Source organism: Mixophyes fleayi, chromosome 3 (genome assembly GCF_038048845.1).
Source record: "Mixophyes fleayi isolate aMixFle1 chromosome 3, aMixFle1.hap1, whole genome shotgun sequence".
NCBI lineage: Eukaryota > Metazoa > Chordata > Amphibia > Anura > Limnodynastidae > Mixophyes > Mixophyes fleayi.
The window spans coordinates 164,920,152-164,946,205 of record NC_134404.1 but is presented as its reverse complement, the minus strand read 5'-3'; the positions used below and the strand labels follow the sequence as shown (position 1 = coordinate 164,946,205).

Here is a 26,054-nt window from a genome sequence, read left to right as displayed (position 1 = left end):
ATAATATTAGTCTTAGACTACAATAGACCAGAAGCAACAGTAGCTATATTATCATGGAACATTGAGAGATCAGCTCTTCGGAAGTCATGTATAACAAATAGAAGCAAATAATCTATCGGAGTTGAAAGTACCAACCAAATGTCAAACATGACACACATCAACGTACAATTAGTAAAAGTGATAATACAGCCATTTAATGAGCCCCTATTTATACTGTTTTACTCAACATTCTGGCAGGGGCATAATCCAAGCCCTTGTCCCTTTAACCAGTTCAGACTGATTCTCTTTCTATAACGTGGACCATGCTTTTACTTTTTCCATTGCACTCAGAGGCACGGGATTGTTTAGCTCCCATTCATCCATGCCCATCCAGGAGGGAGGGCTACGCCACTGTCACTGCTTGGCTGTGCTTTGAGCGCTAAGAACATCCTTAGTGACAGACTGAGACAACCTCCCATCACCTCCACATGATGAGTGTGCTATGTAATTCATTATGAAAAACTGATTAATTTATTATTTTGTTATGATTCTTTGTCATGTTCGGAATAGCACACTGGTCTCCTTGTTAAAAAAATAAAATCCAATACTGTCTAAATAATAACAATTCATGTATTTATGATCTGCGTGGAGTTAGTGTTGACTCACAGGCTGGTCTTCCTTCTGCCGCTTCTCCTTGAAACTAGTGACAGCATTCATGTAAAACTCCAGGAAGTCTCTTGGGAAGAAGTTCATATTCAGCCCCTCAAAAATAGGACGGAGGAAGGGAAAAATTACTGAAAGTAAAATAAAAGGAAAATAAATAAGGGCCTTATCTGTTAAAGGAACACTGATCTCAATCTGTGAATTTTCTTTACCCCTGTGAATTAGTAATGATATCTGATTAATGCTGACACACTGGGCCCAAATCATTAAAGAGAACAAAGCATAAAAAAGGAGTAACATTTGCACCTGGGCAAAACCATGTTGCATTGGAGGGGAGGTAAAGTTAAATTGTGAGGACAGATTTATAGTTGGGATAGGGCATGTCCTAGATCAACTTTAAATTTCAGTGTAAAAATAAAGCTATCAAGAATTTGTGTGCTACACGAAAAAACAGCCAGGATTTCACTTATGTGAAATTAATAAACTAATTTGCACCCCTTGCATTGTAAGATGGTTTGTCCAGGTGCAAACTTCCTTTTTTTTTGTGTTGCTCTCCTTAATGACTCGGGCCCACTGACAATCTACAAATTTATTTATGTACATTAGTGTAACTAGTGTATTTTGGGTACAGCAGAATTTGTGGCAATATATTATCATTGACATCATATAAAAGATTGCCAGTTGATTAAGCACCCAGATCTATTTATATAATAATGTGTTTATATTGTATGAGTTTGAATCAGGAATGGATTATATTGATATATATGAATTGAATAATTAGGAGTATATTCCTGTAACATAATGTTATCAATCATGTGTCATTTTAGGATATTATTTTAATTACTGTAAATATGAATCCATGTTAATACATGGGATGCGTTTATTTGTCAAAACTACAAATCAATATCTCATATTTTAATGCAATGGGCATATATGAAAATTATATTTGGTATTAATATACAGCGTATATATTTCCCAGTAAAAGCTAATTTATTTTTCTTTGATTTTCCAAAGGTAATTAATTGTCTTCATTCCACTAGACGTAGCTGCTGAATTTGGAATTCTCTCATATATATTTATATATGCCAATTAGATTGATTTAATAAGTACCAACAGGAAGTTTAATGTTTTGTGGCAAAATATGAAAAGCAATGTATAAAATGTGGAACAAAGCAAGATAAAAATCAATAACTGGTAATTTACCCTCACTATATGATAAACATATTAAATAGTGATATATATGGCACAATGATTCCACATCCATATATTCACACATATATAAATTCAAATCACCATATAAACAGTAATAATTACTTCAACAGATAAATAATATTTAGTGATTATAGTGGCTCTACATCACAAATGCTAAAAAAAACCTACCAATTAATGTATATCATGTTCATATATTGCAGTAAACAGTTTACAAAACCTATATATTGTAAATGTGAAAGAAACTGACTAAAGATTACAAATATATATAACTGAGAGAATCAACTAAAATAAAGTCACCTACCCAAAATAGCAAGGGGATCATGCCAGAAGCACCCCACATCCCAACATCCTATCTACACCGTGAGCATTCTGATACGCATAATATAACTCACCGTTTGAGTGCAGATAATTAACATACATTATTAATTATGCTTTGTAAAATAACCTTGAATAAATTAACAATTATGTGTAAAAGTGTTAGAATATTATGACATATCTGAGATAATGTTTTCATCATGTGGTAGTTTTCCCTATGTGTGTAGAACATCTTGTCGGCAAGACTAAACATCCCTCCATAATACACTTCACTGCCATAGCTTTGTACTGTGATTAGGATTGACAAGAAGACTTTGGGACGACATAATGGATTATGGGACAACAGAGGCAAGAATGGTAAAGCCTACAAGTAGACTAATTAACAATTTATAGAAACCGAATAAAAAAAAAAAAAAACAACAACTTACAAACAACAATATGACAACACATCAGGAAACAAAATAGATTATGCGTTGCTTTAAGGACCTTGCAGTCAGACTATCTTGTACTGGGTAAGACTAAGACAAGCCAAAAAATATACCTTATTTTGAAAGTTAAAAAGTAAGCGAAAAATATACTTTACCCACAAAGACAAGTAATGGACTGAATAGGCCAAGCTTTAGTATCTTCTTAGTTTGTGTAACAAATGGATCGTTGGGTTTATTTAGTGAGTCAATGTTCACACTGAACGAGCTACTGGTGACAACATCCATACTGTAAGCTCCCAAAACACTAAAGAGAAAAGGCACAGTATTTGCATTAAATAATTATTACCATCTTTTATTTATACAGTTCCAGCATGTTTTGCAGAGCTTTACACCAAGACTTCAAACACTCTGGCGTTAAAAAAACTGTGCTAAGATGCATTTCTAATGCAAGTTAGGTTCATGTACTGAGCTAGCAAATAGCAGACTGAATGCACTTGTAAACATATTGAAGCATATGTCAAACATGCATTAAATGCACATATAAATTTTAACATGAAATAAAAGCTACATTGCAAACACCAGTGTATACCAAGCCATAATATGATTAAATAAGCTATGGTAGAACGCAGTTGTTGTATTTTGTGATTTTGCTTGGTAATGGAAGAAAGGATTTTGTTACACTATTGTAAATCTGTCAAAAATCTGGTTCACAAACAGAAAGATTTCATTTATAACCTAGCTGCTTTGGAAAGACTGCAGCTTTATGAGTATATGGAAAATTAAATGAAACGCTTATAACAGGAATAATAGGTTTAAAGGAGGTGTCTGCTAGACCATGTCTTTAAACTATTGGTTTATATGTGTCCTCCTGCCCTTTTACTATATTACTTTACAGGATCTTTCTACCTTGTGAAATTGACTTTGGTATATCCGTATTGGAATAGCTTCTCATGCTTGTCACTTAAAAACCAATGATGTCTGGTATGTTATATGGCAGTGGTACTGGGCATGTGCAGAGGACTGATCCCCTAAAGATGGTAGAAAGTGAAGTGCTGAGGGACAATGACATGTAGGGAAACATAATGGGAAAATAGTACACAAAAGGTTGATGTACTGTATGTAGCCTTTAATCTTTATGGATTTGAGCTTGACTTTCATCATGTATTTACATCAGACAGACTTATTTATTTTCATTTCCAATGTATATGACACAAAGCTCTGGATACAATTGTACCTAATGCAGTGTGTTGGGCAAAAAGTATAAATAAACAATCTTGATAGCATAAATAAATGGGTCAGATGTGCAGGAGGAAACCAGAAATATCAAACTAAAATGCAGTAGGTGTAGAACAAGTCAATCATTTCAAAGGCGGACAAAGCCCTTTATGCAATGTGCACAAGATGGACCTGGGAGAACTGATAAAGGAACCCATAACTGCATACAAGTTGGGTTTTTTTATCTTTCCACTTTAAGCAATCATTTTACATGAATAGACTCACTCCTTCAGTGCACACGTTTCATCCTTATCAACATAAACTTGTATATTCCTGACCAGTTTATTCGAGTGGTCCTTCATGATCTGAAACATCTAAAAAGAAGAGAGACATCAGCTACTGAAAAGTGTTACATTCCCTTTTGAGAAGTGATCAACCTATTAACCAAATTCTCAAATGGAAACAAAAGTTCTATCATTTAGGGATTTATTTTATTCCATTTAATGAAATTGCAAAAACATTAAAATATTATAATCTTTAAACGAACTAAAGTAAATGTTATATCCAAAGGTAATATACCTTACCATATCCTGAACATGCAAGTTATTGAATTTGGTGCTAAGCAGAGATGGCAATTACTGTACCTCTTTAAGTCTCCCGCTGGTGAATGTGGGTGAGAGCACTGTGCGAATCCTTTTCCACTGCTCATCCTCAGCAACTGAGATTGCAGAGTCCAGGGGGCCATTGAGACCAAAATTCTACAGTGGATTAAAAGAACAGAATATAATAATCTATTATTTTTAAACTCTCAAACTCCTTTTAAGAATATACAAAGGCGAAGGTGGTCAAAGGTCATTCACATGAGGTGTTGCAAAACTTTTATTTGGCTCCAGCAAAATCTCTGTTCTATTAGGGTGACAAGAACAAAACTAACAGAACCTCTAAACTTGCCAACTAGTTGCCCCCTTCACAAAGGTGGCAACTGAAGTCTAATAGATTAAAACCTAAAACAAACATAAGTAATAAAGCAGGGTTTTGTAATTTTTCCACTGTGCGATTTTATGTATTATGGAAAAGGTAACCAGGCTAGGACCTGTCCAGCAGGGAAAAGTACAGACATGGTTAATAATCCTGCGGTTACCTGGAGAAAAAAGTTCACACACAGGTGTAAGACATGGGTGTGATTGGTGTGTGTGTGTGTGTGTGTGTGTGTGTGTGTTCACACACAGGTGTAAGACATGGGTGTGTGTGTGTGTGTAGAAGGATTGTGGGATCTGGTGGGCAGGGCTTCCGATGCTGACAAGCAGCCGGACAATAGTGAGGGGTTTTGGACATAGTTAGCTTGTTAGGAAGCCATGGAACCATTATGTTTGTGACAAGCTGTTTTATACCGAAAATAAAACAGCTATTGATTAAGCCTTGAGCAAGGAGTCTTTATTTGGTGATTTCTACAAAGTGGTGTCATCGTGGGATCTGAAAAGACAACCGAAAACAGAGCTGTCCACCCAGCCATCCAAACAACAAAAGCTAAGTGATATTCAGAAGAAAAAAAACAAGTTTTTTTTGCGTGTGTTTTCATTCTGTTTGTTTGTTCCTCCTTGAAGGTAACATGTAGCAGCTGTTGCTAGCCAAGATATTACTGCTTAAGCTAACTTAACAAAAGAAAAACCCACCTTTTTTTTTTTTTTTTTTTTTTTAGTTTTTTTTCTCATTTGCTTTTGAGTGTATGTTAAGAGAAGCGCAGTTTCACTATCCTGTCAGATCAGATAGCAAGATGGAGGAAATCCTCCGGGCGTTAACTAAAGTGGCAGCCACACAACAGTCTAGCAGTTGCCGAGGCACAGGTGGAATGTAAGAGACTGTTGTGGGCGGAGCTCAGTCAGCTCAGACAAAGTGAGCACGAACTCTCTGTCTTACAAAAGATGTTCTACTCGGATGACGTTGAGGCATTTTTATTATTGTTTGAAGGGATGGCGACATGTCTTAAGTGGCCAACAAGTGAATGGGTAGGGAAACTGGCTCCTTATTTTACGGGTGAAGCCCAGCGGGCCTATATGGATGTGCCCAAGGACCAAGCAGCGGACTTTCATCAAATAAAAGCCAGATAGGGGTGACAGGGCCTGAGAAAGTGCAACGATTTCATGACTAGCGGTTTAGACTGGTAATTGCAACGCGTGCCCAGCTGGCAGATCTGGCTAAGTTAACGAAACATTGGTTGGAGGCCGACTGTAATACAACAGTCAGAATGTTAGAAATCCTGGCTATAGACTATTGCAAGCCGAACCTAACTCGGGAGTTGCAGAGATGGGTTCTAACGCCCCACAGTCGTTTGAGGAACTTGCAACAGCTATTGACCGGTATTACGCTGTTGAAAATATGGCCTTATGGCCAAGAAAGTTGCCAGGCCGGTCTTCAAGCCAAAGCTGACACCAGAGGTTGGGACAGACCGCAAGGTGACCCCAGCAAAGTGTTTTGATTGTGGTGAGCCGGGACACTTCCGGAGACATTGTCCAAATCATCCAGAACCGATGTATTGTTTGGTGGTTCGACTAGACCACAAGTTTCCTGCGTGTTTCACCATGTCCTTGTCCACGGGGAATCTACTGTTCCGGGTGACCGCCCTGGTATGGCAACAAGCGGTGCTAGAGTTGGTAGACTCAGGTAGTGAAATTACCATGGTATCCGGCACCGTGGTTCCAGAAGGCCTATCAACCTGGATACCGTCAGTGAAAGTCCTGTGCATTCACGGGGTCACCGAGGAATATCACTGTGTCAATCTTCCCATTACTGTGAAGGGACAAACCGTACAAGTGGTAACATTGTTAGCCCCAAGGCTGCCATACCCCCTTATTCTGGGGCAAAACTTTCCCCTATTCTGGGAAATTATAGCCGACCGAATCGGTCAGGACATGCCGGCAACTAAGCCACTGGCCGGACCTTCGACTCTACTTGATTCTGTCCTTCACACCTCGGAACTGGAGATAGAGGCTGAGAAGGTACTAGCCAGAGCCCATACACACCTTTGGAGGGGCATCTGGGAGAGGAGAAGACTTTAAATTGGGTGCTCCTGAGATTTTACTGGCCGGGTATTCTTATGGCAGTCAAGAGATACTGTCAAGCCTGCCCAGTATGCCAATGGACGGCCCCCAAACCGGACTATCAGGTTTCCTTGGTACCCCTCCCTATAATTCCAATCCCATTTGAGCGTATTGCTATGGACTTAGTGGGTCCCTTGGAGAAGTATGCCAGAGGGCATCAATATGTGTTGGCAGTTCTTGATTATGCTACACGATACCCTGAGGCAATTCCGCTTAGGAATATTAAATCAAGCACTATTGCCAAAGAGTTACTGTTACTGTACACTCGACTGGGAATCCCGAAAGAGATCCTAACAGATCAGGGAACCCCCTTCATGTCAGGTTTAATGAAGGAGTTATGCAAACTGATAGGTGTACAAAGACTGCAAACCTCGGTTTATCATCCACAAGCCGACAGGTTGGTTGAGCGGTTTAATAGGACCATAAAGCAAATGATTAGATGAGCTGCGGCTCAGGATAAAAGAGATTGGGACTCCCTGTTACCCTATCTCATGTTTGCGATAAGAGGTGCCTCAAACATCAACGGGGTTTAGCCCCTTTGAGTTCTATTTGCGAGATAATCCTGGCGGAGTTCTGGATATCTTCAAAGAAGGGTGGGAACAGCAGGGACCCAAAGAGCCAAATACAGTACAATTTGTGGCCCAATTATATGATCAACTACAACAGATCGGTCCGTTGGTAAAAAAAATAAACATCTTACGGAAGTGCAGGGAAAGCATAAGAAGGGTTATGATACTCGAGCCACCTTATGCACCTTTAACCCAGGTGACAAGGTGCTAGTCCTAGTACCAACTCAGTAAAGCAAGCTGTATGTACATTGGCAAGGCCCTTATGCGATAATAGAGTCCATAGGGCAGGTAAATTAGAGTGCGGCAGCTCGGTAGACGAAGAAAAGAGCAAGTATATCATGTTAACTTGTTAAAGCCGTGGGTGGAGGAAACCCCGACAATAACTCTGAGCAGTAAAAACCGAGGACTGCATCGTCCCCGTGGAGTCCTTCCTGACGATGACTGAGACATCAAGCCTTAGAAATGGTAGCTTGGAATACAGACTTTTTTTGGCTATTCCAGGGGGCACAAAAATCATTGAACATGACAATAACCAGCGGCCGCATAGGATACCTGAGGCAAGAAAGGCTGGGGCTGCAATAAACCGAGAGGTGGAGTACATGTTGCAACTTCGGGTAGTGGAGGAATCCACCAGTGAGTGGAATAATCCCATAGTCCTCATGGCGAAACCTTCGGGGGCCATTCGCTTCTGTAATGATTTTAGGAAGCAGAATAAAATACCTGCGGCATTGGATATGTGTCAAACCTAGACAGACGAGCTAGTGGAGAATCTGGCCAGTAGTCGATGTCAAACTACCATAAACTTGACAAAAGGGTACTGGCAGATACCACTCACAACCTTGGCCAAACGCAAAATATCCTTTTCAACACTTGAAGGGCTGATTCAATATGAGGCATTACCATTCAGCCTGCATGGAGTGCCGGCCACATTTCAGTGGGCAATGGACAAATTATTGAAGCCTCACTGGGAATACGCCACAGTTTACCTGGATGACATAGTCATCTATAGTCAGGACTGGGAGTCCCATTGTCACTCACCAGACTGTGAGTGCTTCTTCCCGTGTGTTTAGGAACCGTGGCCGTCCACCATCCTGAGGGTCTGCGCATGTGCAGCCCTTTCAAACCTTCTGTTCAGGTTCCTTTTAGTTGATTGGCTGATCAGGCAACACTCCCTATTTAAAGCACCTGAGTTCCATACCTCGTTGCCTGATCTTGGAGTCTCATTCCCCGTGAGCCTCTGAAGGTGTTCCTGTGTTTCATCGTGTATTCAGCTCTGCTGATTTCTGTGGTTTCCAGACCACTTCAACTCTCCTGTGGTTTCCAGACCACTTCAACTCTCCTGTGTTTCATCGTGACTGTATTAGCTGATTCCTATCCGCTGCCTCCGTGCACTACAGTTATCAACTCACTCCAACTCTCCTGTGTTTCATCGTGACTGTATTAGCTGATTCCTATCCGCTGCCTCCGTGCACTACAGTTATCTACTCACTTCAACTCTCCTGTGTTTCATCGAGACTGCACCAGCTGATTCCTATCCGCTGCCTCTGTGCTCAGCAGTTCCAGCTCAGCCCAACTCTCCCGTGTTTCATCGTGACTGCACCTGCTGATTCCTATCCGCTACCTCCGTGTACCTGCAGTGTCCTGCTTGCCGCTACCCTTCAGTTCTACTCGTGTCTACAGCCAGCTGATCCGCTCTCCGTGCTTCTACAGTGTTCCTGCCTGTGTCAACTCGCCAGTCTGCATCGGATCAACGCCTCGCTGCTTTCATCTTGTCTAGACCATCTCTACTCTTCAGGGTTCTCCAGGTGTCCAGTTCTATATACTACTGCTTCCTGAGTATTTGTTTCTATCTCTGCTGGTCTACCTACCTGTGCGCTGCACCTACTTGATTACCGCTTCTACCCTCCTGGGACTTCGCATCCTGCCTGCCTCCAGCCGTTCAGGTATCTCTGCACTCCTGTCTGACAGCCTGCTCCTGAACCACGGTATGCATACTTCTCATTGACTGTGCTGGTGTATTGCATATCTTGCTGGACTGAGTTGTTCTCCTCTGGAGTTTACTATCCGCTGAGACTATTGCCATCATTTGACTGTGTTACCTTTTGCCCGGATAGTTCCTGTGACTTTGTATTATTGTGCAGTGCTGTTCAGTCATTACTATATTGTGCATATCATCGTGGGATCAAGTTCAGTGTGCCCGTGTATACTCTGCATTGCATTTCTCTCCCCGTGCTCCTCCTCACATATATATTCAGTGGTACAACTTGCTAGAGGCAGACCACTGACTTCCCGGATACCTCCACCTGGATTCCATTCCTTCACATAGACAGCGGTACAACTTGCTAATCGCAGACCGCTGACTCTCATCTCCTCCTCGTTGCTTCTGGACATTCCTCCTCACTATAGCAGTGGTACAACTTGCTACCGCAGACCACTGACTACCCTCACGTTTCCTTTGTCCATTCAGTTCCTCGTGTACTACTACCTATATATTACCAGTGCTGCTAGTCATAGACTTTCCACGAGCATTCTCTACCATCTGCTGTCTCCTGTTCCGTGATCACCCCGCTACCAGAGTACCATATTAACATCTATACTGCTCTGGTAAGTCCATCACCTGGTGATCCCTGGGTAAAGACTCCTAGTGCCCGTGACACCCATCTTCCCAAGGTGGAGGCGGTTTTTGAAGACATTAAGGCGTCATGGCCTTAATGCAAATCCCTTAAAGTGTGCGCTAACCATGGCAGAGGCTAAGAATCTTGTTTATGTAGTCGGTCGGGGGAAGTAAAACCCCAGGTGGATAAGGTAGAGGCTGTGAGGAAGTGGCCTAAACCAGAGAGAAAGTCACAACTACGGACTTTCCTGGGATTGATTGCGTACTACAGACGCTATATCCAAAACTTTGCTACCTGAGCCGCCCCACTGACCAAATTTCTTAAAAAGAATATCCCAGACAAATTAATTTGGTCCGAGTCTTCAGAAGCTGCCTGCAAAGACTTGAAAGAAGCCTTGTGCACCATACCGGTTCTAGAAGCACCTAACTTTAGGGAGCGGTTCTTTCTCCAGACAGATGCTTCCAGGACAGGTCTGGGAGCAGTATTGTCTCAGAGGGTGAAGGATGAGGAGAGACCAGTTCCTTTCCTCAGCCGCAAACTTTTCCCAAGACAAAAGAGGTATGCCACATTGGAACAAGAGTGTTTGGCCATTAAGTGGGCAGTAGGGTACTTCGGCATTACTTACTCGGTAGGGAATTAAACCTGGTTACCGAGCACGCCCCTTTACAGTGGATGCACACAAATAAGGAGGTGCATGCCAGGCTCATACGTTGGTTCCTGGCGTTACAACACTTTAGCTTTAAGGTGGAACATAAGCCAGGGGCCCTGCATAATATTGCCGATGACCTGTCGCGGAGAGATGTGTTGCTCAGGTCGGCCGATTCACCTGGTTTGGTGAGGCCAGAAGAGGGGGAGTTTGGCAAAGAGGAAATTTTTGCCAGGATCCGCTTTGCCAAGTAATGCAAAGCTAAGGGGAAGGGTATGTCGAAAAGGTAACCAGACTAGGACCTGTCCAGCAGGGAGAAGTACAGACAGGATTAATAATCCTGCTGCCAAAAATAAAACAGCTACTGATTAAGAAGCCTGGAGCAAGGAGTCTTTATTTGGTGATTTCTACAGTATGTTCTGAAGGCAAAGGAACAATTTTCCTGACTCCATGTAGTGTTGTATAATTGCCTTTTCCAGGGTGAACGTGAGCACAAGTACAAGGTACATATTTACTATTATGTGTTGAAAATGTAAAAGTTGTTGTACTTTAGAAATATTATGTACTTCTATCTATGTATCAATGTTTGTGCTCGCGCTTTGTACGACTTGCAAGGGGTGAGTTAACCTAGTCACAGAAATAAGCAGGTGGAAACAGTGTAAAGTAAGACTGCAGCTATCAGGGAGACAAGTGTATGAGTATTTTGGCAGTTGGGAGCTTTGTACAGAAAATTTGAGGCATTTTCCAATCATAAATAAATATTTTCCAGTACATGATTATTATTACTATTATTATTATATATTCATCTGATAATGTTTGAATAGAAAATAATTAAAAGTAAAATAACGTATGTTTGCCCTTTTGAAAAACAAAGCTACCCTGAATCAAATTGTTTAATGTCTATTGATCAATGTGATTAAGTTTTTTGTTTGTGTTTTTTTTTAATCAAATCACACAAATCTCAATTTTATATATTCATTGTGTTATATCTAATAGAAACCTTAACATATGAATCTATAATAATAGTTACATTACAGGGCTTTACCAAGCTTCTTTAAATGTCTTCCTAAATCAACTAGTAGATGTTAGCTTGCCCCAAGTGCCAATTATTTTGTTTTTGTCCACAAATGTCATTATGTCCTCCAAATGCTCTCCTGTTTATATAGAACAAACTTATAATAAAATAACAGCACAATAAAAATTACATATTGTTCACAATTTTTGTTTGAATTTCTGACTCAAGAAAATGTATATATTTAATTACAAAAATAGTGTGCTTGTTTTATTCCTGAAATGTAAATGTGTATTAATGATATGTATTTGATATTAAAGGCTGTGATAAAAGGGATAATTGTGAGTATTGTATAGTGCATGTGAAATAGATAATGCAGTGAAATATAAGTGAATATTAGATAACTGTCAGGATGCATCAGTGTTTTTTAAGCTAATAACGGTAATTGAGGAAATACACGTATGTATGTTCTGATGTGAATTTATTGTAAATATGCATGCAGTAAAAATAGTGCAACTGCTTCAAAAAAATACTTCCGCTTGTATGCAAGTTATGGCAGAATTACGCAATTAACGTAATGTAATTACAACCATATTTACATTGTAATGTATCTCAAGAAATTTGTGTATTTGAATGCAAGCAGAACTATGCTTGTCCTTTTCAAACATACAGAATAAGCACATTTTATTTTCCAAATTGAATCAGGCCCCATGTGTCTAAAATTGCATATACTGACTGGCAGATATGGCTCACAATTCATTTTCTCCAGTATTAATATGGTCAGCTTACCCGTCTGTTCAAGAAGTTAGTGTAACAATCTTTCACTAGAATGGATTTAATTATAACCGGATCTAGAATTGCAAGCACTGGTTGTCTGCCATCATAGAGACTGCAACACAAATGAATAAAAATTGATAAAATATCTACTTTTTCTAAGCACTTATTCAAATATGTAGTTATGCTTTTCAAGTGAGTATTAAGATTACAAAACTGAAACCTTCATATCAAAATACTAGTTTTGGCGATTTATACGTACCCCCATAATTTTCCATAGTTTTTGAAGCATTCCATATCAAACTGGACCACACCCTGCAAAATAAATAAAAACTTTTCTATATCAGGGTTTCTTAGCATTTCCTTTTCATGTTTTCATGTACCCCCCCCCCCCTCCCTTCCTCCCTTATGTGCAAATGTTTAAAAAATACGCTTGTAAACCAAATATACCCGACTGTCTTATTGCACCAGGCATTTCCCGCTCTACCAAATTGTTTAGCAGTGCTCTTCACAGTGACTGCAGGAAGAGGCGCTCGGTAGTCAGATCTCTGTAACATTGTAACTGAGCAGCAGCAATTATTTATTTTTCATCTTTCTGGATAGAAGACCCCATAGTTGTTAATTATATTGTTTGATAGAACAGGAAGTTGCTATTTAAAGGTAAATTTAATAGGCTCAATTACCTTTTAAATATATGTGAGGTACCTCTTAGAATACAGGCATCACAGTTTGAAAAAATGCTTCTACATAGAAGTTTAGCATTACTAAAAAATAACACGTTTTAATTTTGTTGCACAGAAAAAAAAAAAAAAAACATGTCATCCCACCTTGTCAAACCAGTAGACACTAGGGGCAAGGCCAGGAGGCCATGCTGTTCAGTCATATCTAGCTAGAGCTCAGCAAGACAGTGGAGAATCTGCATATATTTCCCTTCCCAAACTTCAATATCACTGCAAATCCTCACCTCTAACACCATGAGGACTTCCCTGATCCATCTCTCAGGCTGAAATATCCACCAACTGGCAGAGCTGTGACTCGGGCCAACACCTCGTGGCACCTACCATGAGACCCAGAGCCCCGACGCTCCCATCTGGTGGAGCAAACTTTGCTGAAAATAGACGTCCTTAACTTCAAAGGTCAGTTTGAAATCCCACTCTTCGTAGGATCCACTCCCCACAAGTTTCGCCATCTTGGGTGTAACCCAGCAACCCCTAACTTTGCACCTTGGCAAAACCATGTTGCACTGGGGGAGAGGTAGATTTAAAGTGTGGGGATAGATTTATAGTTGGGGTAGAGCATGTCCTGGATCAACTTTAAAGTTCAGTGCAAAAATTAAGCAATCAAGGATTTGTGTGCTACATGAAAAAACAGCCAGTATTTAACTTATTGCAAAATAATAAAATCATTTGCATCCCTTGCATTGTAACATGATTTGTTGAGGAGAAAACTTAATCCTTTTTTGCCTTACTTTCCTTAATGAATCAGGCCCTACATGTATAATATCTCAACAGTGTCGTTTCAGAATTAACCAAATGTCTGCACCTAATATTTGCACATCAGCCTTGAGTCCAGCAGATGGTGCTAAACTGTAGAAAGTTACTCTGACTATACAAATTGTTTGTTTCTTACTGTCTTGCTCTGCTTGCTACACACACACACAAGTCTTTACAATTGTACAGTCTCAAGCTCCAGAAATACTAACCCTATTGCTACCACCCATTCAGTGATGGCATTAACAGATAGGAAACATATGCATGACCAGCCTTGAAATTAACCTCTAGAATTCACCTAACCATAAAATCAAACCCTCCTCTATTTTGTAGCCATACCTCCAAAAAGAAACCCAAAGCAATTAAATTGCCTCCTCCAGTACGTTCCAAGGACTCACAAAGGGCAGTGGGAAATAAAATCACCTTTTGGTACTAGCAATTATTACAATAAATATTGCCCCTAAATCTCCCTCACAACTTTGATATGAACAAGAAGTTCACGACTGAACAATGAGGGCACATTCATGTCAAGTCCCATCGCATATCCAAATGCCTAAACCAATCAGAGGTGCAGGTTTAATTACTAAATAGACTATCTCACCCCTGACAGACTGCACAAAAATGTGCCCCAATCAAAAATCAAATCAATCAAAAATCTGTTGGCCCAAATGCAATGAAATAGGAAACAGTGCATATTTTCAGGAGCTGCACATCGATTCACCCCTGTGGCAGGATATTGTTTAAATTTGACAAGAAAGGTCTTTTAACATCAATGTGTCTCCCTCATCAGAAGTTGCACTATCACATCTTTATGCGCTCCAGATACCCAAATATAGTAAATATGTGTTAGGCCACATCTTTAGAACAGGAAGAGCTGCCATAGCCCAGAAATGGAGACGCCTGCTACCTTCCACAATAACCAACATTATAACTTAAATACAGTTCAACTTTGGCATGAAGACTATGGGAGTACCTGCTCTACTTGTGCATCTTCACCCAACATTAGATGAACCTCCACAAATCTAAAAGACCTCAATGTTTACACTCTGTTTTGGTTTACAAAGAATGTAATGAATAATATGTTATTTGTGTGTTGCCCCCCTTCCACCTACCCAAACTCCTTGGTTTTCTGCACCCCAATGTTCACAGTTTTCTTTCACTAAAAATGGTTTTAAAAAAGCAGTAGACACTAATAGGCTGGTTACTCACTGACAATAAGAGAACAACAGTCACACCATATGTCAAACGATGGATCACACCTATATAATGTGTGTAATCAGTGCTTGAACCATATTACTGAAAACTATAAACCGATGCCCAGTTACAGGTGAGTAACCATGGAGTAATGAGGCTCTGTGGACACACACTAAAATGGAACTGCCAAGCCCCCCAAAACAGCCCTCTCCACCCCTTGAAGCCAATTTAAATTTCTTATTCTGCATCACAAAAACGTATATTTATATGAGGACACAATATGATGCATTGCTGTGAGAGGAATATTCCAATCTAGCCTGCTCATCCCATTAAAAGGGGCAACATTTTTGCAATTTACTCCATCTTGACATGCTAGCCATGCAAACACAACTGTACAAAACTAGGTGTATGATGTCACAAAAAAGCATTTGCACTGTTAGCCTGCAGTTTTCTATCTTCATAAATTACCCTTATTCCCTTTTACCTGTTGTATACCTGACCTTTTCAAATAAGGTTTCCACAATACTAGCAATGGGAGTTAGTTCTCTAAAGATATTTGTTGCCTAAAGATCTACCACCATGTTTTAGAACAACATTTTTTTTTTTTTTTAAAACAGCCACTAACTGCTGAATGTGGGAAAGAGGGTAAAAGGAGGTTCTGCTATTGGAAGAGCTGTCCAAAAAGTGTATGTTGAGCAGCTGCAGGAAAAGAAAGTAGAAGCTCCAGAAAGGAATATGGAGGATTGTTGATGTGAATGAGTTCTCTGTACAGCGCTGCAGAATCAGTGGAGCTATATAAATTGATGATGATGATGATGGTTATCTGGAGGATACACTATAACCCTAGAGGCTGTTGGATTATTGTCTGCTGAGCATAGTGATTACACCAAACACAGACGCCACAAGACAGCAATGAGCAAGCTACCGAAAATAATATTCTGATAATGTGCTTATGTTAATCATAGACATATTATAGCGATCTGTTACTGCTCACACAGCTTACTGCATACAGCCCACAGCCCACCTTGAGTGATGGTTTATAACAAACAACCTCCTGGGGTCCAGAATACCTTGGGATTGCCACTGCAGCAAATTGTCGCTATTGTTGTGTGCAATTATTATTTTATTTGTTGTGAGTGAGTCATGAATTGACCTATCTACTGCAACATTATCGCAGTTTCAGCCTAAGAAAAGACATCATTACACTATGGGGTATATTTTCTAAACCGCGGGTTTCAAAAAGTGGAGATGTTGCCTATAGCAACCAATCAGATTCTAGCTGCTATTTTGTAGAATGTACTAAATAAATGATAGCTAGAATCTGATTGGTTGTTATAGCTAGGACATGATATGGCAGAACCTGACATATCACAGTACACCATATACATTACACAAAGCAGAACTGTGAAGTGTGGCATCTTGAAAGAAAGGTGAAGGATTCCTTGTTTGTATGGGATATTGTGTCCCAGTACAGTGAGTCTCAGTGTTTCCTAGTTCAGGATAAGTCGCCCCATTGTTCAGCATCCATAAAGTTGCTGTACTTACAGGGAATGAGTGGGCCATATGAGTTTGGCTCACATTTAAGACAGTAGTTAATAGTGCAATTATTTTTTCTACACATCACGTTTTCTATCCTCTTTTCAAATACTATGTTTCAATGTATCTGCAAACATTATGTTGATCTTTTGAATGTTTTATATTATGCATACTTTTGGTATAATTTACCTCCTCTTGGGTATTTTAGCTCTAATTTGGAATGGCCATTAAATTACCAATTGATCAGCTGGTTAACTCACACCTCAGTTGCCCTTACTGGCATGCTTGATAGAAAAAGGAAGGAAAAATTTGACCAACCACATGTCACCAGATGTGTGGCCAACTTTATTCTATCTTATTCTCCCTAATCTGTGTGGTATTGATCCTCTATCTACATGACATCTCTGCAATTTCACAACACTACTACATCAATTGTTTGTTCCATCTTCATGTGCTCCTCCAAGAACTTTACAACTTTGTTTATAGTTTACAATACCATTCCTGACCACTAATTCTAGCCTCTGGGGGGAATTCAATTGTCCGCGTTACGGGTAAAAGTAACGTGGCCTGCGCATTATTACAGTTATTATGGTAGTTTCAATGCCGGCTTTTTGCTCGCAGTTCATAAAGCCGGGTTAAAACTACCGTAATAACCGTAATAGTTTTAACACTGCGCTAATTCAGGGGGAATTGAATTCCCCTATGGCTAGATAGGTTACTGTTCAAAACACACATAATGCCATTGTACCAGTTTCCATATTTTCTTTAGTTTGGACTATAAGGTCTAGTGAACAGGCTCCTCGCACTTTCTGTATTGTTTCATGTTTCTGCGCTGCAGTGTATGTTTGCTTCGTCTGCCTATGGTTCCGTGCTCTGGAATTAAGTAGTGTTTGTTAATAATAATAGTAAAGGCTTATCACAGTTAACCAGTAATAAGTCATGTTACACTAACACAAAATTGTGCATGGTCAATGATAACATCACACTTACTTTTCTATATCCCAGAAAGGTTCCAATAAATGGTAGCGGAGAGGGTCCAGGGACTCCCAACTTAGTAAAAACTCCATATGGAAATATACCATAACTGGAAAGAAAACAACAATACACAAAGTAAGATGACTTCATGCCTACATTAGGCTGAGATGTTTAACTCTTCTCTTATACAGTAAACTACAATTAAAATGTGCTATTAAAATGTGTAAATTTATAGCAAATGATGCATTAGAAACTATCTAGAATAATTAGTCTACTTCATGGAGTCTGTTCTAAAATTACATCTTTCTTCTCCTACCAGAATGTCCCCGCTGTCTAGATTATTATTTTATTGTTATCATCATCTTTTATTTATAAGGCACCACAAAAGGTCTGCAGTGCCTTACATTTAGAGTACAGGCCATGCAGATCAAAAAGATGCAATGGTAATTACAAATACATTTTTCCTACTTTTTATTGTCGGCTGATCACAAGACAAGGGGGTATATTTACTACCGCCAATTCCCGTGCTTTAAAGTCACTTTTCAAAACGGCACTTTTATTAAAGTCTTTAATAAAATTGCAGTTTGAAGAAAGAGACTTCATAGCGCTGGGAATCGGTGGTCCTATGGAACCGCCTCATAGTAAATATACCCCAATAAGCCATTGTCAAGTGACCATTAAAGAAACAGGATCTCTCATCTTTTTGGTCAACTTTTTTCTTTAGAGATCACAAGATACATTTCAAAATATATTGCAAACATAACCAGTATAGTAAAAAATGTAAATATCAGCAGTTTAGGAATATCTGAGTTTTTACGATTGGTAAGCTAAATTTTGTTGACTCTTTATTATCCTATAAGCATTAGTTTATCCAACCTGCAAGACATATTGCTCGTCCATATTAGATCCATAGTACACTACATAATAAGTTAATAGACTAAACATAATAATACAAAGTCCAAGCATATGCTAGTTAAATGATTACAAACAGATATCATAGTAAAGCAGATCCAAGTTATTTATAGTACAGTAAGAGTGATGTAATGTCTAAAGTGAAGTAGGTTTGAGCTTAAGAAAACAGGGCTAGAGAAGCAGGCCTAGAGGTACAGAGGGTGGGGCAATTGTAGAAGGAGAACACAAGGAAAGAGCACCCTGCTTGTGAGAGCTTATATCCTAAAGGTAAAGGAAGACACAGATAGGGTGGCACCATGTGGAGGTGATAGCAGAGACAAAGGAGATAGGACGAGGGCTGATAGACTTGAATAAAGAATTCAGTTTTAAGGGCATACTTAAGGTAGGGCCGGATTTACCGCTAGGCAACCTAGGCAACTGCCTAGGGCCCAGCGGTCCCCAGAAGGCCCTTCCAGGGCCAGCGGTGAGCGGGGTAGGCAAGTCGGGGGGGTGCTCCCCTCCGCCTGCCGTCCCCCTCCGCCTGCCGTCCCCCTCTGTCCGCCGGCATAATAAAACAAGTTGCGGCCGGAAACAGATTAAATAAACAACAACAACAACAAAAAATAGTCACGTGATCTCCTCCTCTCTGCTCCCACTGAGAGGAGGAGAGGCTGCCGGGAGCCGCCGCGCAATCACGTGACTGTTTTCTTTTTAATCTGTTTCCAGCCACAGTGAGGACTAACCGAGTAGCAGAGACGAGCTGCGCACCGGAGAAGAAAGAAGACAGGAAGACAAGAAGAAAAGTGGAATACAAAAGAAAAAAAAGGCAATAGAAAGGTAAGTAAAACAACAGAGGCGATGATGAAAGGGCACATGTGATATTGTGAAGGGGCACAGTGTGATGACAGAGGGACAAAAGTGACAAGAGCACATACTTGGATTTATGCGTATTATTTTTGCAAACAACTTAATAAGTATTTCTGCCCTTACATAAATACTTAAGTTGTTTTGACCCAACTACTTAAAAAACAGGACTGCTCGGTAACTATTTAGGGGTGCCTGTTTCTGTAGGAGGGTGGACTAGCTCTTTTCACATGTTAGGTATGCCCCCCAAATGATGCAAGCCACGCCCCCAATGGTATGGCCACACCTCGTTCGGTGGCGCGCGGCGGCACATACTTTCACTTCTGCTTAACTATAGGGGTATATGGTATGCTACAAAAATATAGTGATATGGATTGTTTCAGGGAGGGGGACCCCAAACCAGTATCCTGCCTAGGGCCCCATGAGTTCTAAGTGGAAGGAGGTCATCAGTGTGATACTAAGGCAGTGGTCGTTGACAAAGTGGAGGGGGCAGGAAATAAGGTGTGTGTGTGTAGAGAATGGAAATGTAAGAGAGAGGGTATTGGCTGAGGGCTTTGTAGGTGAAGATGAGGAAAGCAGAGATATAGCGGCTGGAGATAAAAATAAGGCAGGCAGAAGCACTGAGGATAGACTGAAGAGGGGCGAGGAGGGAGTTAGGAAGACCAGAGAGGAGGAGGTTACAGCAATCAAGACAAGAGATCATAAGAGTGAATAAGAGTTTTGGTAGCTCTCATGGTGAGAAAGGGATGGATGTTGGATATATTCCGGCGCAATATGCACATGCAAGCTAATCCTCTATTTATCAGTCATTACTTACTGTGCGAGTAAACTACAGTGGAGAAGTCAAAAAGCTCTGGGTAACAGCTGCAGAGAAATTTCTTTGAGAACTTATGGACATCTATCATTTTGCACCATCATGCCATCGTACAGTCTGTGGAAACTACTGAAACTGTACTTAGCCCTGCATGACTCACTCAGGCACTGCTAAGAGGCAGCCTAACCATGGTTACTGGTAACACACATTGTATCTCTCTAATAACAGTGCTATATTTCCTATCTTTAGCTGTGCACTTTTCTCTAAGATACTTTTTCCCAGTGAGAAAAGCTTGCGATGAGATCATCCCTGCTTATTGGATGAACATGTGACGTGGTCACAAATGGTCTCTTGTGGAACAGTGTAAGCTGGCAGGTCTGCACATATAATGTATTAAACCATGACTGCATATATACCCATAGCTCTGTTTATGTGCAATTCTAAGTTATTGGAATGTATCAATTAGATTTATATATTTTTTTATTATTAATCAAATTCACCCGATATATTACTGCTGTCAGAGACAGCATAAACCACATGGATTTAAAACAATATAATACAAAATAATGTTAGTAGATCTTAAGAATCCTGTAAAAATATCTGTAAAAATAGTAAATTCTGATGTCTTCGCTTCAGTTTTCATTAGGGAAATGTTTGTTTTATAAGGAATAATGCACCCCCTACTGTAAATAATAACAGATATTAGTCACTTCAGATTTCAGTGTGAAAGTCTGTAAATTGCATAAGGTTAATATACCAGCTATTGATTACTGTTATTACTTTTAAACCCTTATTACAATGTGTTAATATAGAGTGGATGCATATAGGTTTAGTAAAAAGGTGTATAAAATTCTTATTTATTATATCTGTTCTAAAAAGCTGCAGTGGAGGGGTTAATAACCTGCCTGCGTTGAACAAGCAGTGAACCGCTCGAAGAACAGCTGCAATCAGGATTTTAACAGCAAATGATGTGCTTGGAACACAGCTCCAAGGATCAGCTGGCTGGAATAAGTCCCCCACTTCCACCACACAGCCAGCCAAACACAGAACGCTGGTTCCACTCAGCACAGGGTGGTTCTAGAACAGTGGTCAGGGAACAGGGGTAAATTACCCCAAATGGGGCAAAAATGAAATTCCTGGGGGTAATGCTGCCGATTCACATGCTGTCAGTTGCATTGTAGACCCCTTTAAATGTGAAATTGCTGTTGTACTAGAAGAGCCTCAAGGGTTGGCAGAGGCACTTCTTGAGCTTCGATGCAATAATGAAGCACGTATTGCATTTGAACACAAAGCAGATCTGTCATATTTTTGGATGTCAACAGCTGCCAAGACATTCACAATTGCACATGAGGAGGCAGTCAAAAAGTTGCTGCCTTTTGCAACAACCTACCTTTGTGAACAAGGATTTTCCACTCTAATGAACATAAAAACAAAACAGAGAAATCGATTGGACGCTGAAGACTGTATCCAAATTGCTCTGATCATCAAAATGCCCCAATATTGATGCTCTTGTATCAAAAGTGAAGTTTCTCCAAAACCTGAAGTTTTGAAGTTGAAGCATTCAAAGAAATTTTGAATAGATTCAATAATATTTTGAATTCCAATAATTATTAATATATGATTTACTTCCTTTCAAATCAAGGGGGTAACGTCGGCGTATCTAAATATATTTGGGGGTAAAAGGTAAAAAAAGTTCCCTGACCCCTGCTCTAGAAGAATGACACAAAAACGCATAGAGAAGGAGTACGTGAGAGGAGTACAAAGTAAAGTTAGATAAAAGAGATCAAACAGATAGAACAACGGGCTGGGAAACCAGAGCGAGAACCAGGGAAAAGATAAATAAAGTACTGATCATTATGAAGCGTTAGAAACATACTGATTCTGAGGATAGTTAGCTCGAGTAACAAAACAGTACTACTACTCGGATTCTCGGAATGCTTTTTACTCTATAAAAACAAATATTAAAACACTTTTCTTGTACTTATGATCTGATTGTGAGTGTATCTGATGTATGCTTGACCTAAACCTGGCGCATATACTACTGGTGCAAAGCCAGATGCATCTTTACGTAATATATGGTAATGTGCACAGTCGGACATTGCGATGATATCCGGCGGCACATGACCGAGATTTGAATTCCTCCTAAAAGGCAAGTACACATTCCTGGTTTGTTCTTGTGGTATAATGTCCTATATCTGAGTAGAATGTATAAGCAGTATTACCATATCCAGGTTATAAGATTTTAGAACAGGGTTCTCACCCCTATGGTCTCATGCTTGTATACATTTTAAATCCACCACCTGGGAAAATATTTTCCTAATATCCCAACTCCCCTTAGGTGGAGCTCCAACTAAGAGGAGGAGGGATATTAGGCCATTTTACACTGTCGGTTGTCACTCACCGGACTGTGAGTGCTACTTCTCGTGTGTTTAGGAAACGTGGCCGTCCACCATCCTGAGGGTCTGCGCATGTGCAGCCCTTTCAAACCTTCAGTACCTGTTGCTTTTAGTTAATTGGCTGATCAGGCAACACTCCCTATTTAAAGCACCTGTGGTCAATACCTCGTTGCCTAATCTTGGAGTCTCATTTCCCATGAGCCTCTGAAGGTGTTCCTGTGTTTCCTCGTGTATTCAGCTCCTGCTGATTCCTATTGTTCTTTTGTGGTTTCCAAACCACTTTAACTCTCCTGTGTTCATCGTGACTGCACCAGCTGATTCCTATCCGCTGCCTCCGTGCTTCTGCAGTATCCTGCTCACTTCAACTCTCCTGTGTTCATCGTGACTTCACCAGCTGATTCCTATCCGCTGCCTCCGTGCTTCTGCAGTATCCTGCTCACTTCAACTCTCCTGTGTTCATCGTGACTGCACCAGCTGATTCCGATCCGCTGCCTCCGTGCTTCTACAGTACCCTGCTCACTTCAACTCTCCCGTGTTCATCGTGACTGCAGCCAGCTGATTCCTATCCGCTGTCTCCGTGCTTCTACAGTGTTGCTGCTTATGTCAACTCGCCTGTCTGCATCGGGTCAGCGCTCCGCTGCTTTCATCTCAGCTACTGGTTACTAGACCGCCTCAACTCTCCCGTGTTCTCCAGGTGTCCAGTTCCATATACTACTGCTTCCTAAGTATTGCCTAATCCTTGCTGGTCTACCTACCGTGCGCTGCACCTACTTGGTTACCGCTTCCAACCTCCAGTGGTCTCTCCTCCTGCCGGCCTCCAGCCGTTCAGGTATCCCTGCACGTTTCTCTGACAGCCTGCTCTCCTGAACCGTGGTATGCATACTTCTCATTGACTGTGCTTGTGTATTGCATATCTAGCTGGACTGAGTTTGTTCTCCTCCGGAGTTCCCTATCCACTGAGACTATTGCTATCATTTGACTGTGTTTCCTATTTGCCTGGATAGTTCTTGTGACTCTGTATATTTGTGCAGTGCTGCTCAGTTATCATTATATTGTGCATATCATCGTGGGTTCAAGTTCTGTGTGTCCGTGTATACTCTGCATCGCATTCATCTCCTCGTGCTCCTCCTCACATATATATTTCAGTGGTACAACTTGCTAGATGCAGACCACTGTCTCCTGTTTCCTGTGACACCAGTTTCTAGTATCCTCTCACATAGCAGTGGTACAACTTGCTAACGCAGACCACTGACTTCCCTGATACCTTCACCTGGATTCCATTCCTTCACCTAGACAGCGGTACAACTTGCTATACGCAGACCGCTGACTCTCACCACCTCCTCGTTACTCCTGGACTTTCCCCTCACTATAGCAGTGGTACAACTTGCTATACGCAGACCACTGACTACCCTCACGTTTCCTTGTCCATCCAGTTCCTCGTGTACAGTTATCTACCTACTACCAGTGCTGCTAGTCATAGTCTTTCCTCCAGCATTCCCTTACCATCTGCTGTCTCCTGTTCCATGGTCACCCCGCTACCAGAGTACCATATTACCAACTATACTGCTCTGGTAAGTTCATCATCTGGTGATACCTGGGTAAACACTCCTAGTGCCCGTGACATCGGTTCTGTAATGCAGAACAGCAAATCAATAAAATTCACCATTAAATTGCTGCAGATGTAGGACCAATCACAAGCCACAATCAAGTGTTTGTTCTTATTATTGCCCCCACATACAACAAAGCCCCATCACCACCACCACCAGGGCTCCAGCTAGAGGGTGGGGGTATATTTGCATAGCATCGCAGCTGCATGTAATTGTTATAAATTCCTGTATGTATTATTCACAGTGACGCAGGAAGATGTGGGTGTATTATAAATAAATAGCAATATTTATGTCATGACGAGATGTGTAATCATGTCTATGGGGCCTGTTTATTAATTAACAGGGTTTTTGCCCTATTTATGATGATCTGTCATTGCAACGACAGATGATTTTTCAGAAGAATTTATAAAAAAAATCATCCCAGGACAGCGCATTCGACAGGAGGCTGCCCCGACGATGACTTTACTTACCTTAAAACTGTGGTAGTCTCTCCGGTTACTTTTGCATACACAACCTATGGCCATGCATGCACAAAGCCACCATGCAATAGTAACCGGAGGGTAGAACAGGAAGGCTGCGGTGAGGGATCCGAAGATCCCTATACTGCAATGCATAGGGTAGAATGACTAATGCTTTTTGACGCGTTAGCCATTCTACCTTATCGCAGTCCCCATTAAAAATTATGGGGACTGCGTTTCCCTGTGTTCGGTGTTTGCTGCATAGCTAGGTTACTTACAAATGCCTAAACTATGCAGAAAAAGCTGTTTTCACATGGTTTCTAGTTTAATAAATAGCCTACTATGTCTCTGGATACTGTTGTTATGCAGCTTCACTTTTCCAGTAGCTTCACTTTTCCAGTAGCAAAGTGCCCCTAGAAATTAAATCAATTGTTGCCAACTACAGTATGTGCAATATAACATAAGAGTCACATTTATTTCTATACTCACAGTAAAACCAGTGCCCAAAATAAAGCCAACAGGATCCAGGTTCCTGGAGAGAGGTTTGGTATAAAGTTCATGATTCTTCCCTAGCAGAACGTACTAAACAGTCAATGTCACTTTGTTACACCGTCATGTCTCTGAATGCTCCACCACTGTGACTTCCAGCATAATGCATAGGGTTAATATAACTTCCGTCTCTTAGAGAGCAGTCACATGATCTCATGGGTTGGGCAGACTAAATGGAGCTGTATACAATATACAGCATGGTCATGTGTGCAGAAATATATGTGAATTGCTGGAGCTGCTTGTACCTATGGATCTCGGGTTGCAGTGGAAACATCACCAGATACAGAGAGGAGCTGAGATCTCTGTTTTATACTAACAGTAAAATAATGACACATAATACAGCTAGCAGGATCCAGGTGTCTGAAAATATCTGGTATAAAGTTCATGATTGTCTCTAGTCAAAACGTGCCCTGTGCTGAATGTCCGTTGTTAGATTCCTGTGTCTCTGTGCGATTCCCCATAATGCACAGGTTTGTTATGTTCGGCTGCATTTCAGACTATCCCATATCCTATAGTAACAGTTAGACGATCATATGAGCTGGTTAGTCTTATGACTGGTTAAAGATCTAAGCTCCACATTTACATTAAACGCCAGTATATTGCAGAACCCATTAATTATATCGCCGTCTTAAACAATCCACTTAAGGATGAATTTAGGGAATGACTACAGCTATTATTACATTCATTCATTTACAACCCTAAATCAGTGGTACAGCTTTTCCTTTATTAATGTTATGGAAATTATTGGTTACAT

The 26,054-nt window shown here is 40.6% G+C and overlaps 1 protein-coding gene across 1 annotated transcript in view; it reads right to left on the bottom strand.

Moving 5' to 3' along the window:
• LOC142144177 (cytochrome P450 3A9-like) overlaps positions 1 to 25,714 on the bottom strand; it is a 36,217-nt gene extending 10,503 nt beyond the window's left edge. The window contains exons 1-8 of the mRNA XM_075202713.1: positions 25,241 to 25,714; positions 17,737 to 17,830; positions 12,789 to 12,841; positions 12,542 to 12,641; positions 4,457 to 4,570; positions 4,098 to 4,186; positions 2,753 to 2,901; positions 646 to 773 (exon numbers count right to left, since the gene is read on the bottom strand). Of these exons, the coding sequence (XP_075058814.1) occupies positions 646 to 773; positions 2,753 to 2,901; positions 4,098 to 4,186; positions 4,457 to 4,570; positions 12,542 to 12,641; positions 12,789 to 12,841; positions 17,737 to 17,830; positions 25,241 to 25,311 (798 nt within the window). The 5' untranslated portion in view covers positions 25,312 to 25,714. The remainder of the gene's footprint in view (positions 1 to 645; positions 774 to 2,752; positions 2,902 to 4,097; positions 4,187 to 4,456; positions 4,571 to 12,541; positions 12,642 to 12,788; positions 12,842 to 17,736; positions 17,831 to 25,240) is intronic.
• Between the last annotated feature and the right edge of the window lie 340 nt (positions 25,715 to 26,054).